The 20,170-nt window shown below is 40.8% G+C and overlaps 2 protein-coding genes across 2 annotated transcripts in view; one reads left to right on the plus strand and one right to left on the minus strand.

Annotated features, from left to right (window-relative positions):
- LOC144018568 (beta-1,3-galactosyltransferase 2-like) overlaps nucleotides 1-12,681 on the plus strand; it is a 14,439-nt gene extending 1,758 nt beyond the window's left edge. Inside the window, exon 2 of the mRNA XM_077520863.1 lies at nucleotides 10,926-12,681. Within this exon, the coding sequence (XP_077376989.1) occupies nucleotides 11,058-12,230 (1,173 nt within the window). The 5' untranslated portion in view covers nucleotides 10,926-11,057 and the 3' untranslated portion in view covers nucleotides 12,231-12,681. The remainder of the gene's footprint in view (nucleotides 1-10,925) is intronic.
- Nucleotides 1,493-20,150, minus strand: cdc73 (cell division cycle 73, Paf1/RNA polymerase II complex component, homolog (S. cerevisiae)). Its single transcript, XM_077520820.1, has 17 exons — nucleotides 19,983-20,150; nucleotides 19,377-19,482; nucleotides 18,656-18,725; nucleotides 18,463-18,525; nucleotides 18,113-18,165; nucleotides 17,419-17,507; nucleotides 17,120-17,333; nucleotides 16,198-16,296; nucleotides 15,456-15,534; nucleotides 15,078-15,142; nucleotides 8,990-9,047; nucleotides 5,585-5,620; nucleotides 4,583-4,670; nucleotides 4,317-4,478; nucleotides 4,144-4,244; nucleotides 3,926-4,067; nucleotides 1,493-2,156 (listed from the first exon to the last, which is right to left on the minus strand). The coding sequence occupies exons 1-17, from the start codon at nucleotides 20,111-20,113 to the stop codon at nucleotides 2,120-2,122; spliced, it is 1,593 nt and encodes a 530-aa protein (XP_077376946.1). The 5' UTR covers nucleotides 20,114-20,150; the 3' UTR covers nucleotides 1,493-2,119.
- Between the last annotated feature and the right edge of the window lie 20 nt (nucleotides 20,151-20,170).

Below are 20,170 nucleotides of genomic sequence, written 5' to 3' on the forward strand. Positions count from 1 at the left end.
TTTTGTAATGGTTCCTACACCTGCATGTAGAATCTATTTTTCTTAAGTGATATTTGAGTTCAAACGAATTTTAAACATGGTCAACAATTGTCAGTATCCATTTAACAAGCTAGTGTATTAAATAAATGACAATAAGGAATACCAATATTCCTTATGTTTACATATGATGTATCCAGAAAGTATTTGACGGAACATGATGAAAAACACACAATACATTTACAAAACTAAAACGCTTTTTTTTTTTTTTTTTTTAAAGAACTGTAAACACTTCCTGGATGCACTAGTCTGTAATTTCCCGTCTTTTAGTGATTTGTGCAGGCGACCTTGATCGTATTTGGAAAAGAGATCGACTGTTTGGCACATTCTAATCTACACTGTTGCAATGAGTGAGTGCTCATGTTGAAATACAGTCCAGAACAAAATTAAATAGTGACAAAAAAAACAAACAAACAACGGACCAGAAACAGAATCACTTGTAGTATTTTGCTCCTCTTAAAAGGAAGCAAAATATTAAAACATCAACAAAGCGGTTCTACACCACTTAGAAACATCTTTTTAATACCCCACCGGCAAGGTATATTTATGAAACAGCTGGTGTCCTACTGGACCTCATGTACCGAATAAAAGTGTTGGGTTCTATAAAATGTCATTATGAGGTCGCTGGCTTTGCGCGTCTGCCATAATCACGAGGACGTGATTTACATTCTGGGGCGACATTACAGCCAGTCAACAGTTAACCGATCCTAATGCATTTTTTTCCCATCATAAATGGTCTTTTGGTTTTATGCAAGAAATGTATGGTGTGGATCCAAAGCCGCTCATTTAGTTAAACAGATGAATATAGAATAAAATTTATATTTGTTTTCAATTTTGCCCATTCTGGGTGGAATTTCAGGACAAACCTCAAATTCACCATGACCTTTATAGGTGAACTTAATCTGACCTTTTCAGTGTTTCAGTACTTTTAGCCAACATGTAGCTGAACGGTAAAATTTGCAACAGGTGTCTCATCTATGGAAATTTCCGCAAACTCAGGTTCAATTAGTGAAGCCCAGGTTTCCAAGCAGACATGATGAAGTAGCATTTAGCTGTTATGCTGCTCGCAAATGGAGTAAAATGCCAACAGAAGTGAAGTCATAAATCCAGGTTAGAAACCGCTTTTTTTCACTTGACTTTGATTAATATCTGGCAAGCATTTTTATAGAATCAATTTTACAATATGGTAATGTTGAAAATCTTGTACGTCTCAATTACAGAATGGAGTGATTTTGCGTGGTAACATTCCTTCCGAAAAGGAATGGTTCCACATGATTGTCATAACAAAGTAATATAGCTGATATTCACACTTATAATTCTTCTGTGCAGTTAATCTGTTTTAGAGCTCAAAATGAATCATTTGAATTTGACATTGAGACACTTTTACAGAAACATGAATTCAAGCTGATGGTTTACGAGTCTGCAATTCGTTCATAAACAGACAGTGGCACATAGGTAGGTTTCTTATGGGCTTTTATTGTCTTTTCAAGTGATGACTTCAGAAACCACATTTCCATTGGCCCGATGACGACATCAACAAAGGAAACTGAAGCTTGCAACGGGGTCATCGTATGGCCGAGTATCTCAAAAACGACGCGTCAAACAGAGCTGACAAGCGCCCCCTAAAAGTATTACATCCTTTTGTCTCTGCCCCAGAGCGCTTTGGCTCCGTAGACTTTTAGCATGTATATACACCAGAACGCAAAACAAACTCGCAAACGTCGTGGCAATTGTGATTTAGCCAAATGATTGAGTCACAATTCCTCTTCGCTTTTTTTTTTGATGATCAATTCCACTATATCATCATTTAGATAGAAAAGCAATTTGTATGTATGACTACATTGGAACATTGAAATCAATTCCAACACCCCCGCTGCCCACCACCCTTTTTTTTTTAAATCTCCCTCTTTGTGAAGATTTGTATTACAAGATGCCAGGCGATTGATTCCTTGGGGGCTCCATTATTCCTCTCCTAAGAGTATCGCGTTGGAATATGGGATGGGCGCTCAACACGGGTGGAGAGGAGCCCAGCGGAGATGATTTCACAGGACCAGAGGTTTGATCGGGATTTCCTGGTCAGACTTTAAAACCTGAGGTGGGATTTGTATTTCACCATGTACCTGGAGGACAAAGAGACAAGAGAAGAAACGCTTGTGAGTTTGTGTCTCTCGTGTTCCTGTTCAGTAGAGATCGGAGGGTCCCAAAATAACAGATGCACTCTTGGTACCATTCCAGGGATCTCAAACTTTTTATGCGCCCAGGGAGAACATTTTTTCAAGGGCAGGGTGAGAGGAGCGAATTATCGAATTACAGATAAACAATAACGCAGCGAATTACCGACCCGAGAAGAGGTAAACAAGTTATTAGATTGCGATAACTCGGCATCGATTTTTCAAGTTAGACGGTAAGGAAAGTGTCATTTGTTTACACTGACCCCGGGTTTTCACCGGATGCGGTTGTGGTGCGGTTGCGGTGCGGTCCGGCGACGCAAGCAATTAGATTCCATTCATTCCAATGGTGCAGTTTACACCGCTTGCGGGTGCGTTGCGTGTCGACTGCGGAAGGCCTGCGGCGTGCCGCAAGCCTTCCGCAAGGATAGACCTATTTTCTATTTTTGCCGGACGCCGCAGCGGTAGGCCTCCGGCAAATGGCAAGCTAGCACAAAACACATCGAGCGGGACAGGAAGACCGAGGCAGTTTCAAAATAAATTTCCGGTTACCTTTCAGAATAAAACACTCGCCAGCTCCTATTTCGCAAGTTTTTCAGCAAAACGTGACGTGGGCGTCGCCGGGCCATGTGCTCATTCACGGTTTAGACACCAGCGAACATGGACGAGGAGAGGTTTATATTGGAGGTGGAAAACCACAAAATAATATATGACACGGCACATCCTTTTTATAAGGACTGTAATGTATTGTGAGTTTGATGTTCGCGATTGCTTGTTGTGCCCGTCTCGCTTGCCGTACTGAGCGGCAGCCGGACGCGGAAGACAGAAATAAAGAGTGGACCCGCACTGACCCGACTCTCGTTATTAATATACTTTACAAGGACAACCAAAAAAAGGATGCTGCATGGAATCTCATAGCAGAAGAAGAAGAAAATGTTAAATAAAAAGAAGTCCACCTCTCGTTGTGAAATGCCACATGATCGCGCGCGCGCGCGGTCCCGCGAGACACGTTGGGAAGTGGGCGGCGACGGAGCTGCCGGACCGCAGCTGTGCGGAGCTGGTGTGGATTGACAAAAAAAATTGACCCGTCCGGCGCACGCAGTCAAGACGCACCGCACCGCAACCGCACCGCAACCGCATCCGGTGAAAACCCGGGGTCACACAGTTCCCCAAATGCCTCAACCCCGCTGCTGGACAAAAAAATTCTAGAGGAAGCGCTGCGGACTAAACAGGGAACAATATGATTGGCAGCTCGCAGAGTTGAGTAAACTTGCCGCCTCTTAAGTTAATTGCTGCCCCCCCTTTCTCCTCAATCAGAGAGGGAACGGAGGCAGGTAAGACAAGATAGAGTTAGAGTTACACAGATGTCTTCTGATTCATGTAAATTGTCCTTAAAAAAATAAAAACAAAAGAACACCATGGTGTCAGTGTGGAGCATTTGGCCCCAAGAACAACATAATTATCCAACGGGTCTCTTCTAAACATTAAGAGAAGAATCTTAACATCCATCCATTTACTTAACCGCATTTCCTCACAAGGGTCACGGGGGAGCTGGAGCCTATCCCACCCGGCTTTGGGCAGTAGGCGGGGTACACCCTGAACTGGTTGCCAGCCAATCACAGGGCACACAGAGACGAACACGCACTCACAAGCACAACTTGGGAAAATTTAAATGGTGAAGCACGCCAGACAAAAGAAGTCATTTGACAAAAGTGCGATACCTGTCCAGGGTTTCCCAAAAGCGCAGGAAGACGGGCCGGTCCAGATGGCGCCGGTGGCGGCTCAGCTCCAGCACCGTCACGTCCCACTTCTGCACGTTGGGGTCCGTCTTGGCCTCATCGTACTTCAGGTGAAAGGCTCGAACTGACGTTCAATTGGGAGTTTGAGGACGGGCAGCTTGTTCATTCCTTGCAGATAAACGAGATGGCGAGCCACTTACTCTTGGCGAAGATGTCGACGGGAGAGCCGTCAGGCAGTAGCCAGGGCCAGCCCTTGAACTGCCAGGCAGGACCCTGCACAAATACAGCCACCACTCGGTCCCTGCAAGCGGAGGGAAAAAAACCCAAAACAGTTTACACGAGCTGGTCAGTAAAACGTGGACGAACATCTTACCAGTCCTGCGGTGCGAGTTTGAGAGGCTGGTCGATGACCCTGTAGGGGACGGTGACGGAAAGCGTGTTGCCGCCCGGTTGGATTTGGTCTTTGCGGCGTTGAAGAAGAACCTCATTGTCGCGCTGGATGCCTTGCTTCTTCTTCTCGTCAGATGTGACAAACCTGGCGGGGAGGCAGAGATCCAGCTGATTGCCCACCTGCCTCGTTTTGGCTCAAATGACGCCCCGCAACGCTTTGAAAGCTTCTAATGCGAGCGTGAGACTGACTTGAGGTCTTGCAGCAGATCTTTGGCATTCAGCATCGTGATAAGTGAAGTGGTGGCGGCCGGGATGATGACGATGGGCGTGCGGGAACCTGTGCAGACAATAAGATTGTCGTTCTAATATAACAAATATTGTGTACTCAAGGTACTTTCTTCCCATAAAATTATTTGTGTGAACAAAAATTGTTCATTATAAACCTCATGGAGAGTTCAACTGCATAGATGCAATGTTAAAAAATATAAATTGCCTGTTTTTATATTTACAGTGTTCTCTTGCTATTTTGTGCAATTTTTTTAGTGCAATTTTAACATGCTGTTTTGAACATTGAGGGGCATATTCACTAAGAATGCGCTGCGTCGGGCAATAGCGCGAAATATTGCACCACAACTGCACCCGCAGTCTGCGCCCAGTTACCCACCTATTCACTAAGGATATTGCTCTAATCATATACCGGCGCAAACACGCCCACAAAACTGACAGCTTGGAGGAAATTTGCACCTGATTTACCACACATGGCAATGGATTTGCGCCAACAACATGGTTGTTATAGTAACAGTTGCGAGAAAGATGACATTATCAGAAAGCGAGGTTGGACCGAGAGTTTCGATAAGCTGTACAGAGCAGAGAGGACGACAACGACGTAATTCTTTCATAAAGTACTAATTATTGTTGCGATCGTATTTTAAAAATATATTTTCAGAGGTTGGCGCGGGTGTACAGTATGCATCTGGCACATAAGAATGATCGTAAAATGTCTCCCTGTCATTGCCGATCAGCCCGGGTTACGTTATGTAGTCCTAAACTAACACGGAAATATTTCCCCCTCTTTCTCTCCTCTCTGCTTGATCAACCGCGCATGTTGTGCTGCAAATGGCATGCACTGCCGGAGATCGAGGTGCGTCAGGTTAATACATGCTAATGTTAATACAAATACTGTCCTTGTCCTATGTAACAGTAGCCCAATGTGCCAGTACGATGTGCAAGTACTAGTTTAGGTATTCTTACCTTTTTTCTGATTCGGTGGAGGTCTGGCTTGTGAAACTAGAAGACACAAAAACAGATTCATTTATGAGTACAATCAAAACCAACAAAGCCTGGGAAAGTCTGGGAGGGATTTGGGTTCAGCAAAAGACAATACATATTTTGTACTTGCTCCTACAGCAAGGAATCGTTAGATATCCTCCTGACTACCAGCAATTCAAATGTGTTCTCTGTAGTGGACCTTTTTAAACCTGAATATCTCCCAGCCAGTGCATACGATTGAATTAACTCCTTTTGTGATGTGTAGGGGTGGGGCTTTGCTACATTTGCTTGCATCATAAAAGAAAATGGCTTCCCTCAGCACAAGTAGTTTTTAGGGAAGAGGAAAAGTGCATAAGACTTTTTAATTGAACAAATTTAGGCTTTAAATGTTGTTAGCATGTTTTCTATAAGACTCTTAAGAACACATTAAAGTATTGTGTGAATTATTTTAACTGTATTTGAGCCAGCACGTCTGCCTCCCAGTACTGAGGACTCGGGTTCGAGTCCAGGCTCGGACCTTCCTGGGTGGAGTTTGCATGTTCTCCCCGTGCCCGCGTGGGTCTTCTCCGGGTACTCCGGTCTCCTCCCACATTCCAAAGACATGCGTGGCAGGTTAATTGGGCGCTTCGAATTGTCCCTAGGTGTGCTTGTGAGTGTGGATGGTTGTTCGTCTCTGTGTGCCCTGCGATTGGCTGGCAACCAGTTCAGGGTGTACCCCGCCTACTGCCCAAAGCCAGCTGAGATAGGCTCCAGCACCCCCCCACGACCCTTGTGAGGAATAAGCGGTCAAGAAAACGGATGGATGGATTTGACCCGAGCATTTAAGTTTAAAAAAAAAAAAAAAGTCATCTGTAGGGGACACATCATAGCTTAAAAATAAAAACTTTTTTTTTTTTTTTTGCAGTATTCCAGTTCATTCACAAAGATTGGGGAATATCAAAATAAACATGATTGGACAATGTTTTTTTGCTGGTAGTCAGAAGGATATCAGAATATTGTACTGTGTTTACCAATTTCGAATTCTTTTCTGATCAATTCTGAAATGTTTAGCAAATTTTCCCTGGATCCATGTTGCTTAAACAGTAAACAGCAGCTTTACAGATGTCATGTCTGCAGTACGTTACCTTACTTTACTTTTAGTAGGATGCATTCATATTAAAGGTAATTACAATCACCTTGTGGTGAGCGATGTGCTGCTTAAACCAAAGGAACTACAATGTACACTAGCTACTCTTTAATCCGCTCCACCTCGTCATCATAAATGCCTTGTATTCTGCGTTGTGGTTTGACCTGAGGTGTACAAGATTTTAAATAATGTATATACTGTACATTACAGTTCAAATAAAAGTATCGATAGTTTGATGTGAGAATCTTTCAGAGCATCAAAATCTGGTATTGGATATCGAGTTAGTGAATGTTGATTTCTCCTATCACTGAAAATGAGTTATATTGACAAAAACTGAGCCCCCTCAATACAATCATTTCTACATGGGGAAACCTATTAAATGAATGCAGAAAGTCTACACTTAACTTCACAAATTGATTTTTTTTTTCCTCTTGAAGAAAAAAAATAATCACTATGGTGATGTCAAAGCAGAAAATAACAGGGTTCTTGCAGGAATCACTCAGTGAAATTTTAGACCTTTTTTTAGACCAACTTCACAACCAACCGAAGACCCCTAAAAAAAAAAAGGGGGGTCACATATTTTATTCTCAAAACCATGTCAACTTGCAGGGCTCTACACTAACTTTTCCACGACTAGCACTGGTGCGAGTAACATTTTTAGTTGCTCGCACAGCACAGGATTTGGTCGCACCATTTTTTTGTGGAGGTGTAGCATGACTTTACGCATACGCAACTCGATATATTAGCAAAATATTTGATTGGAACACAAGTTTTGCTTGCAACAGCAGTGGCTATCAAAACATACGATTCATTTAAATATTCAAAACTTATAGTGACATTTGTTGCTTATCGACGTTAATCTTAAAACACCACAAAGTTTTACGATATCTTCAAACGTGTTAAAAAACAACAGCAAAAATGTCTTCTATATTTTCATATATTGAATCAATTATTTAAATGGACCGGAACAAAGGGCTGGGCGATATGACTGAAAAATTTATCAGTTTAAATATTTATTAGTCGTTATTGACAGTTATAATTGGGTTGTTTTTTTTCTATTCAAAATAAGGATCAGGAAAACAAAAGGCTGATAATTTGAAATATAAATATTTAACCTTTAAAAAGACACAAACACTGTATGTGCAAAGTGTGAAGTATTTCAGAAACATAAAAATTTGAGACATTAAATATATCTACCGTCCAGCCAAAAGAAATATGAAGCCACCTTATGGAACAATAAATCTATCAAACACATTTTAACCACTTAATATATCAAAAAAAATATTGCCAAAAGTAACCTTCCCTTTTTATCAACAATTTTTCTTTTGCCATCACATTCATTTTTGGTTAATGTATGACGTCTTTTTTTTTTTTTTTTTTTTTTTTAATAATTAATCTGAGACACGATGACCACGGAATCACTGCTGTTTTTTTTTTGCTGTGGTTCATTTTGAGTTTGATGACGTTCATTGCGGGCACGTCTCAATTCTCCTATCTGCTTGTCATGCTAGTTGTGGACATTGACAGGGGGGGGGGGAAATAAATAAATAAAATACAAGAGACGCTTGCGATGTGCTTTTAGCTTAGCTGGTGTGTTGGCTGTGGGACATACCTGTGTGAAGTTTGAATTCATGCATTGGATCGTCACGGGAGTTATTGTTTTGAGTCGCGCGCAGTACACCGGGACATACAAGTGCACCGAGAGGACTCGATAGCCAAGGGAAATACCGAAATGTACGGCACCGGCTTCTGCGACTGTCTATTGACGCGCGCACACTATCCCGTGCCGTAAGTTCGTCGTTCACCACCCTGCCTGTTTAGTTTTGTCCCGGTAGGGTTAGCTTGACATGTTGAGCTCGGGATGTCCGCAGAAAGCAACAACGATAATTCCTCCCCCTCCTGTTGTCGTATCTCGCGGCAAAACAAGCCGCCGCCGCGCGTCACATCTCACTTGCACCGCCCCACGTACCTTAGCTCCCTACATTGAACTACAATGCAAACGCACCCCCTCAAATGTCTCCTTCTCTTTGAGCACGCAAATAACAGAAACAACGCAACACGCACATTTTTTGTTCTCTTTTTCTTTCTTTCTACAGAGCAGACACTTCTAGTAAAGGTAAGGAGTGGATGTAAGAATTTTAGACTTGGGTAAATTAAATTTTAGACCTAGGATGAAAATATGGCTGTTTTTTTAAGACATTTTAGGCCTAAAATTTAACTTTCTGAATTTTAGACTTTTTTTTTTTTTTTGTTGAACTCACCTGGGCGTGGTACCGGCTGCAATGCAGGAGTCTGGGCCTTCCGAGCAGATGCCCCTTCCTGAAAAACAACCCTAAAAACTGTCATTTAATGTGATATTAGGCTTCAAAGACTAGGCACTGGAAATTTTAATGAAATATGTTATATGTGACCTCACGAGTCTAAACATGACATCCTCAGGTGTGTAATATGAATTATGAAGCAAAATCCAGCAGTTTTTATCCATCTCAGGGGGCGGCCATTTTGCCACTTGCTGTTGACTGAAGATGACATCAGAGTGGCTCAGTGGCAAAATGGCGGCCTTCTAATATGGATAAAAACTGCTGGATTTTTCTACCTAACTCCTATTCTATTAACACAATATTAACCAGAATACCCTATTTAGACTAGTGGGGCTGCATAGAACATACTGTCAAGATTTTTTTTTTTGGGTTGACTTACCCGTTAAGCAAAATGTAACTTTCTTGTAAATAAAAGTGAAAGACAAAAACCATCCTTAAGATGCACTAATCCTTGGCCTTTCCTGAAAGAAGGTTTTGTAGCAATCTGTTGTGCGAGCATTCGCTTAATGCTAACAAACAAAGTGCAACCATAACACATCTTCAAGAAATGTAATATTCTTGCTCATGGAAATATCCATTGTTAATGCACAATGATGAAACCTGAGTGGTTGCAGGAAACGAGTCAGACAAGCTAAAAAGACGAAATGAAGCCTTTCATAGGAGGCACACAACTTTGAGACACAGTTCTGCATCATGGACCTTTGTTTATTTCTAGTTGATTAATTACGGACCACAGGCTGCACTTTCAGAAACTTCCACTGAATCAGCTAGCAGGTATTTTATTATTTTTTTTTAATATATTTACCTCTTCAAATTCAATTAGCAAAAATTGTGTTAAGTAAATTGAGATTTTAATACTAGTAATAAAACAATGATGCTGTGGTGGGGATCAAGTTGAAAAAGTAAACAATTGAATAACATACATAATTTCCTCCTCACTTTATATATTATATTATATATATTTTTCCCCCCATTTACTTTTGAGCACATCTATTAATGGAACATGTTATTGATGAATATGTACTGTACATGCTGCTATTGCATTTATATATGCCAAATTTGGAATACAGCAATTCATTATTTGACATGGTGAGTTTTTTTTTTTTTTTTTAAACGTTTAAGTTTTTAATGTTGAGAATAGAGTAGAATCATCTTTTCTTTTTGGTTATGTACAAACCAGAGCTGAAGTCAACTCCACCATTAGAGACCAAATCACATTCGAGTCAAAGGTCTGAGTCCAAGTCTAGTCACGAGGCCACAAAGTCCAAGTTCAATGGTGACTTCTTTTTGTGGTGCCTTTTGAAAGTGTCCAACAAAGTTCAACGTGGTGCCATATGAGTGAAATTGTCTTGACAGAATCTGCATGTTGCTTCATGTTTGCTTGTCTGTTTGTTAAAGATGTGGCAAACACCAGTTCTTGATGATTGTTAAAAGCAAATTTTATAACGCCTCTGTTGGGTGCCATGACTGTAAGAAAAAGACTGCATACTTTGGTGCCCGCAGTCAGGCTAAACATTCAGATGGTGTCCTGGCTGGTAGCCATGGTTACCGGGTGGGGCCAATCTCAATACTGGTCTATTTTGCTCATCTGCAAAACGGTATTTCAAGTTTGTTTTGAAGGAGAATGTTAATTTTCAGGAATAAAAACATAGCTGGACTTAGTTGAGTTGATTAACATATTTGGCGAGTTCAATGGCTGAGTCCGAGCCAAATGCCAAGGAATCCAAGTCGAGTCCGGACTGTAGTACTACAGCCCTTTGTACTCCAAAATTACATGAAATTTGACCTCAGCATTTAGCGCATCACATCGAACACACATTCTGGCAAAAGTAAGCACAAGGTGTCAATATTTTCCAATCTCTCCCTTTTCCCCTAGGTTACTACCAGATTTTCTACAAGACAAGACAGCCTACACTTGACCTGCAACTCCAAAGTCAGATGACAAAGGATGACAAACCCTTGACCCTCAAGACAGAAGATAACTTTCAAGCGTGATAAAGCTACAACCATGCAGTTGAAAAGACGCCACTGTTGTACACAGATTGCCGACCTCACCTTTTTCCTCTCACTGCTGGCTCTGCTCATCTTTCTGCTTCATCACATTTGGCCAAATATCACCGCAGGCAATCCAGGGCAGTCCCAGGTTGAAGGGCTTCATCCAGAAAAATCACTCGTGAATACAAGCATTTCTATCTGGACCATGTTCAAAGGCCAAGAAAACATCACCTCCAATGAGAAGCAAATCCTCGCCACTATTAAGAGTGACACAGGGTTGGAAAAACCAAAGCCAGCCAAGACTAACCAAAGTGAGGAGGGAGACTTCAATAGCACTAAAATCCGAGGCCTTTTCCCTTACGTCATCAACGAACCGGACAAATGTCGAGAGAGTCTGGCGGCACCGTTTCTGGTGTTTATAATAACCACAGCGGCTGTGCAGGTGGAAGCAAGGCACGCGATACGCCAGACCTGGGGGAATGAGAATTTGATCCAAGGTGTGGCGGTCGTCCGTCTCTTTCTGCTGGGAAAACGGGAGGGGGAGGTGGGAGCTCATCAGCAAAGGATGCTCCAGGAAGAGAGCCAAAAATATCACGACATAATCCAGCAGGACTTCTTGGATTCCTACAACAACCTGACCCTAAAAACCTTGATGGGACTGCACTGGGTGGCACGCTACTGCTCACGGGCCAGCTACGTCTTGAAGACGGACAGTGACATGTTTGTCAACACAGAGAATCTCATCCTGAAGCTGCTCAGACCAGAGCTGAAGCCCAAGAGGAACTACTTTACAGGAATGGTCATTCATGGTGATAAACCCATCCGGGACAAAATGAGCAAGTGGTATGTTTCCAAAGAGGAGTACCCGGAAGCGAAATATCCAAACTTCTGCTCTGGAACCGGTTATGTGCTCTCGGGAGATATGGCTCTCAAAATTTTCATGACATCTCAGAGTGTGCGCCGGATGCACCTGGAGGATGTGCACGTGGCAGTGTGCGTGGCCAAGCTGGGCTTGAAGCCCGTCGATTTACCCAATGGTGTTCTGTTCAACCACTGGCGAGTGCCCTTCAAAGGATGCAGGTACAACAATCTGATAACGTCCCATGGCTTCCAGCCCAAGGAAATAATTCAATATTGGAAAATCATGCAGAGCAACAAGACAAACTGTACCGCAATGACTTTTTAAGTTACTAACACAAAATCCAGTCATAACTCTTCTTAATTTGTATCATGTGGCTGATCAAAATTGTTTTTAAGTGTTGAATGGATGTGTGCAAGTTATTTCTAGGTTTGCAAGAGGAATTTGGGATTGCATTAACATATACTGCACACATTCACACACACACACACAAGTTGTTTGTAGATGAGTCGAATTGCAAGGAGGGGGCAGGAAATAAGCATTTCGTTCATTTTGCCCCCTTCTCGAATGTAATTATTTCTACTGTTTTATATGAACCAACTACTGTAAATGATAGCCTTCTGTGAAGCCTTTACTATTTGAGTTTTGACTGTTCGAGATCAAATCAAATCAACCCGTGATAAGGATGAGAGGAAAACATTTGTACATTTGACCATTAAATCCTTGGTTAGAATCCGGGTGTCATTTTTTTTAAATAAACATTCACTGTGATGCAAAAGATGCAAGAAAATGCTAGACTGAGCAGTTTCTCCTTTAAAACTATAAATCCAAATAAATACTACATCAGGCATTACTTTAGGAAAGTGCATATGCTCACAGCTGCATGCTCAGTAGTCGATGTAAGAAATTCTTTGTTCAGCGTTGAGAGACTGATGAATCATTGATCTTCAGTAAAAAGTTGGTGATCATCCAGTTATGCCGATGTCAGACTACACGAAAACAGCCCGATTTCAGCCCGACCGACGTGTCGCGGACAAACGGGGCATGTCGTAAAGGATTTTGGGTTGTCTTGACGTAGCGTCGCCCGTGTAATGTGACACGTTCAACGACTGGTCGCCTGTTGTCCGGGACGGTTCACGACCATCACGACGAAAGTAGAATTTTTGCTCGTCTTGACGCATAATGTGACATACCTACGTCGTCGTCCGTTTGGTTCCACAGCATTGACCAATAGGGAGAGGGAGTGAAACGTCAATCACACACTGAACAGCACTTTATAGCTCTTTTTATTTATGTATACATTTGTTCATTTATTCGTTTATGTATTTATTTATTTATCCCCTGGATATTTCATGGGATGGGGCCAGGCAGGTGCATCTCGAGGGAAAAAAAAAAAAAAGCGTCCAGCTGCAGCGCTGCGGCTGCATGGAGCGCGCACGCATCCGTGCAACCCGTCAGGTAACGGCGACGTAAAGAGGACCAAAATATATTGTGACTGTTCTAATAATTTCAGAGATTTGGGCATATGAGTGGGGATGGGCACATATTTAGTGAGGATCAATCACATTTTTATATAGTCGGGCCAGGCCTGGCGGCCTTAACTGTCACCAGCTCTCACTTGAAAGTTTTTTTTTTTCCCTCGGAGTGAGTAGTATACTATCCAATGCGCCGTTCTAAAACAAGTCGAATATGAATAAAGGAAGCAGTAAAAAATACTCAAACAATATAATATTTCAGTGTTTGATAAAATAATAAAACAAGATGTCATCCCGCAAATTAATGAACAAAATTGGCTATATTGCCCCGTGGCATATAGGCCTAAATAAATTAAAATACAGTGTTGGCTACTAAATCATATTTTAAACACTATTGCGGAGCAGGGAGCGCAAGCAATGCGCTCACATCACACTTGTCCCATGCTTGCTCCATTCACGCAAACACTCCCTGTTCGTGCCTCTTTTTTTTTTTTTTTTTTTTTTTGTCCCACCTCCCCGACAAACTGTGGCCGACGCGTCTCTCTTGGCAAGACAACACGCGATGATCGGCAGGTGTCTTGTCGCGTTCAGACGTGTAGTGTGACTACACGCCCCGTCCACGACACGGAGCGAATTTGTCGGGTAATGTGACAGCGCAACTGTCGTGTAAGACAAAAAAATCGCGTAGTCTGACATTGGCATTAGTGTGTGATCTTGACCATTTCAGCTCAGACAGCATTAAAGTCAAGTTCCTTTCTGGGATCGCTGCAGATTGGCCCTTTCCATAGTACTGCAACTTCAGTTTTGATTGTCATGACTGTCATGTTTACTGAACAGAATAAAATGAATAGTGTTCATGAGGTACATTTTTAGAAGGGTAATGGCCAAAGATTATTATTTGTTTTTAACATTGTTATTCTTATATACTGGAAATGCTATCAATTTTAAAACATTTGTTTCCAATGTGTTAATGTGTAATACATTCATAAATTCAGTCATCAATCCAGTGCTTAAAAGAGATACTTCACTTATTTAGCCATTTTTGACAGTCAAACATTAATATTTTGCCTATAATATAGTTGATACTTTCATTATTTTTCCATGTACAATTAGTACCTTTAAAAACACATTTTGCAACTTGCTGTCAACTGAAAATCACAAGGGCTCGGGTAACCAATCACAGCTCAGCTTGTGAATGTCACATGACCAAACCTAGAAAACAGGTGAGCTGTGAATGGTTACCTGAGCCCTTGTGATGTCATTTTCAGTCGACAGCAAGTTGCAAAATGTGTTTTTAAAGGTACTAATTGTACATGAAAAATAATGAAAGTATCAAATTCATTATAAACAAAATATTAACTTTTTATTGCTATAATGGGCTAAATAAGTGAAGTATCTCTTTAATTTTTAACTGGGATTGTTATGCAAGTTAACCTGTACGACAACCACTCAAACATTTAGCGTTTCTGGGCTCGATTTATTGAGGTTTGCACATGACAAAACAGGCGCAAACTTGATTGAAGGATGGCTTCTGCGATAGGTCTGAATTCAACCAACTGGAAGTTCGTCAAATATGTTCACACGATGCAACTTACCCATTACAGTTAGTGCGTTAAACATCAACACAACTAACAGTTTCAACAGTTTTGGTATTCTGTAGAGTTTGCATTAAGTTACATTGGAAGATATCTGTTCTTACCGTCACTGATTTCAGAGTCATTCCGTGGTAGGTTCCCATGGTATCGATCTTGAAACCCTCAGTTTCTACAACAAACAATTAAAAACATCATTGGCTGGCACCATTTTTATACACACCCACTTACACATCTTAATGTAATGCAATCAGACATTTTACAGATAGAGTCCCCACATGATGGACACTTGTACTTTTAATGAACAGATTATCTTATTCACAAGTGAGACTAAAAAAAATATTAGGAACAGTTTGAGATTTACAATAATGAACAAACTGAATGGAGGAACACTTATGAGAAGATTTGATTGATTAATACACGTGCATGGACACTATTAAACAAGTTCAGGATTAAAATTGAAATGAGCGCAAGTGCAAACTCACCCTCTTTTCCTTTGAATCTCTCCTGATCGTATCTGTTGTAGGCTGCTGGCACAGGCTGCTTGTTCCTTAGCGAAGGGTCCTGGAAAATATCAGCAGCCATTAGCTATATAGTATTATAATACTAAAGGGATATTTTAGCCAATTTCAGCAGAGAGAAGACAATATTTTGTCTATAATTAATGCGATAACTTCATTATTTTTCATGTACAATTAATACCTTTTAAAAAACACATTTCGCCACTTGCTGTTGACTGAAGATGACATTGTGCGTGCTCAGGAAACAGGCAACGACCAATCACGGATCACCTTTTTCTGGGTTTGGTCATATGACTTTAGAAAACTGAACCATGATTGGTCGTTCCCTGTTTCCTGAGCACGCACGATGTCATTTTCAATCAAGAGCAATTGTCAAAATGTGTTTTTAAAAGCTATTATTTGCACTTGAAAAATAATTATGTTATCACAATTATAGACAAAATATCTTCTTACTGCTGTATTGTCACCAATCAGTGAGAAATTACACAAACAAGTACACTTTTTCACCTGCCCATTTCTGAAAAAGTGTTTGCATGTAAACCATGAATCTTTTGGCCCGATTGTGACATCCAAATTAAGGTTCATTTAAATAATACTGCCACCACAAAAAGTTTCTCCACCCATGACTTGGCAAGTAGGCTGGGTGAAGAGCGGCGATTTTAAGTGCGTACAGTACACGAGGTCGGAACGAGAAAAATGCTCTTACCACTTGAGTTGCGTTCTGTGCCGGTCTTTGCTCTGGGGCTCGCCCTTCTTCTCTGGCTTTCACCGACTGAAGAATGGCAAAGATGTTCTTGGAGAAGTTCTAGAAAAGATGAATTGTGGCATGTTTATATTTTTGACAAACTCAGAGGCTTATTATTTGATCAATTGCAAAAAGGAAAACTGATACATACGGTATCCCCCCCCCTCCTTTTTTTTTTCCGAGGGGCGGGGGGTGTTACCTATCCTCAATTACTTGCTGAAAATCGCCTATTCCCTGTGTTACCTATCCTCAATTACTTGCTGAAAATCGCCTATTCCCTGTTTTTGTACTCAGGCAAAGCTGTAACCAATAAAAAAAGAACAGCTTTCACACCATCTTGTGGTATCTTGGAGCCATATAATTATGCTGAAGGGCTTCATTTACTTAAACCATCACACCGTCGAGTAGAAAAGTGGTGCTTTAACACTACCTTGTGGCATCTACAGGCACTTTATAATCTTTACAGGTGCATCGATCACTTGTATAGTTGGGGAGAGCACTCCAATACTTCACGTGTGCTAATACACTATAGAAAGAAACTGCAATCTGTATGCTGCTCGTCATATTGTCAGATTTACAAAATGAACCTGTTTATCAGTGGGGATTCATTCTCAAATCATTTGCAAACTTCTGCAGAAATGCACAATTCCAATATGTTTTATTTTTTTCATAGTTTTGTGGATTTCCAAAAGTACTGTACTGCGCAATGTGGCTTAATGAACTGATCATCAACAACTGTGATAAAGTGACTTTTTTTGTCTGTTGGCCAAATATTTCGTCTGATTATAAGCCATGCAGAACATTAAATGGGATATAGCAGAACGAATGCTTGGAAAGAAACATCAAATAGATGTGATACTATTAACTTAGCGTGAACTTCGACCTTTCCAGTGCTCTGGAGAATGGTTGTCCTTGTCCTCCACACCCGCTCTCTGCTGACAATGTCTCTAGTAACATCCACTTCGGCATCCACAAAGCTTCTCTGTTTCACAGTTATGTCGTCATCCAGATCTGTTTTGATGGTGGACCGCTTCTTGGCCATAATCTTGGCTTTAATGGCTGCAATCTTCTCCACCGACATGGCCTCAGATAGTGATCTGCAGGACCATGAAGCATATATTTTGAGGATCTGTAGTTGTTTACTATGAAGTATTTATTTAGCCCACAAGGAGTACACCGTACCTGATCTGGTCGGTCTGTACAATACCCTCTTTGTGGCCCTCCAAACGAGCAGCCAAGCGCTCCTTGTCCAGACGCACCCGCTCCTCATCCTGAAGGTGAGAGCAAGAAAACACACAGAAGACAAAAATAAAACGTACATTACACATTTGGTTGAATGATAACAACCGACAATTATTAGAAAGAAATCAATGATGTGAAATATATGGAATTTTATTTGCATTTTGAAACCCATGAAATGCAGGAGGTAAATAGTCATGGTTTACTTGTTTGGGGCAAGTGCATAAAACATCCCTCTTTCATTCTCATGTAAGGAAGGTGCATTTTTGCAACAGGACCTTGTGCTCAACAAAAAAGAAAATAGTACATAAATTGAAGTCTCTGTGTCAGCGGTCTGAGAGGCAGGTATTGACAGGAGTTAACACACATTTACTTCTCCTATTCCAGCATTTACAAATTGACTAATAGGCAAGATTACACATGTAATACCAAGAATGATATCACAATTCAAATTATCTGACTGAGAGGAGTCGTGTCGCTGCATGAATGCACACACAGACACGTCAATGTCCAAATTTGGTGGCTTCTTTGTCCAAGGCATTGGATAATAAAACCTGGTTCTACTTTTATGTGTCTGATAAGGCAGTTATGTGACCCTTTGTGTGAATGGGGCTTCAAATTAGTGACAAATATTCACCTCAATCCTGGGTTTTTTGGCTTCTGAAGATACCTCATCGGCAGCTCTTTTCACTAAGAAACATCAAAACAATGTCAGTGTGGCCCTTTGAAGTTGTAATTCATTTAGTAAAAACTGACATGGAAGGACACACTGAACAACATTCAACAGGTTATTGCTTTCAACAATCAAGCACTGAGCGGCAACATGAATATATCTAAAATGATTTTTAAACATTTAGTGTTTTTTTTTCTTAGAGTAATTATTTGCATTTTTCCGCTATATGCGGTAGGGATTGGCCCCCATTACTGTATTTTCTATAAAATAGCTACTGACAGCAAATGTACGCACTAAAACTGAAGCAAAGTTACCTTGTGTTGGTCTTTGCAGGCCAATTTCTATGGGCGCACTTCGGTCAATACTTGTCGATGTTGCTGTGAACAAACAAAATTGAAAGACTCAACCAAACTTTCTTCCAAGAGAATACATTAATACGTGTTGATCTTTGTGATAGTATAATGAAGTGAAACAAGTTCTCCATGTCAATTCCCTGGTGCTACTTACAACTTTCGCCATTAAGGTAGGAAAGTAAGCCTTTTCGATCAGGCCTTCGAACAACCGGGATGTTCTCTGTCTATGAAAATGGATAGGGAAAAACATTAACAATCAATGGTGATTAGTAGGGGTGTTAAAAAAAATCGTTTCGGCAATATATCGCGATACTACAGCACGCAATTCTCGAATCGATTCAATAGGCAGCCGAATCGATTTTTTAACATCCATTTTTGATGGAAAAATATTCCACAAAACGTCTAACTTTCACACCTTAAGAATGGAAGAATGTTATAATAAAAGAACATTAAGCCTTAATATTTTATTTCAACGCTGTTCAAACATGAAAAATGTTACAACCTGTTTGTTAAATACAGTGGCTTAGTTATAAGACTGAAGTTTCCGATCAATAAATAATACATTTTCATACAAATCTTACAGTGTACATGCACAAGTTTAGTGAATGGTATTTTCTAAATTTGAGTAAAAAAAAAAAAAATCGCAACAATTGACTTGTAAATTCATATCGGGATTAATCGGTATCGAATCGAATCGTGACCTATGAATCGTGATACGGATCGAATCGTCAGGTACTAGGCAATTCACACCCCTAGTGATTAGCAACTACAGATTAAGCCAAATGAAAAACAAAGTTAATACATAAATGGGTCATTACTTTCCCCTTAAGTTAACATGTTAACATTGAGAAAACATCAGCGTTCTAAATACTTACTGCTGCTCTTCGCACGTAGGACGGATGCGGTAGGTGTACGTTGTTGAGCAAGAACAAAATAGAGTCCAATGTATAATATTCTTTGGGTTGGCCCTCTTTACCAGTTCTGGAGGGATACAACACAAACGTGGTTCAGTAAATATGTCAAGCTCCACCGTTGCAACTTTAAAATCGTACATTGTACTGACAAATCACTTATCAAAATCAGATAATCACTGGACAGTTAAGCTTCCATAGATAAACAGCTGGCTTTTTCCACTAACAAAGATAATAATCTAGAGCCCCAGGTTTTAAAACATGTCCCCGGGGAAATACAAATTACTCCCACACTACTTAACAACATGCCGTCATTATCAAGTTTTGTGTTGCTTACAAACCATTTATAATTATGGGCACTATAAACGCACACGTAATGCCCATTACAAGTGTCCATGGGGTCGTGGTGACACACAAAGCAAAACGATGAATTTACCACAAAGTCCATTAAGTATGAGAGTTTAAGAGTTATGTTAGCATCCTGTAGCTACCAAGCTATGCCTTACTCAAGCACAAGCTGCAGGCCTGCAAGATACATTTGCAAATACTGTAACACCAACGCTGACGTACCCCCAGATGATATAGTTCGTCTTGACATTTTTCGGCCAGGAAAACTCTCCAAATATAACTTCATCTCCTTTTGCGACGATCTCCTTTTTCTGGATATTATACTGACGAAGAACACTCAACACATCCGCCATCTTCACTTGTCTGTGTAGAAGTGTGTGTGGAAGGCCCCCACTTATCAACATGAGATG

Source organism: Festucalex cinctus, chromosome 1 (genome assembly GCF_051991245.1).
Source record: "Festucalex cinctus isolate MCC-2025b chromosome 1, RoL_Fcin_1.0, whole genome shotgun sequence".
NCBI lineage: Eukaryota > Metazoa > Chordata > Actinopteri > Syngnathiformes > Syngnathidae > Festucalex > Festucalex cinctus.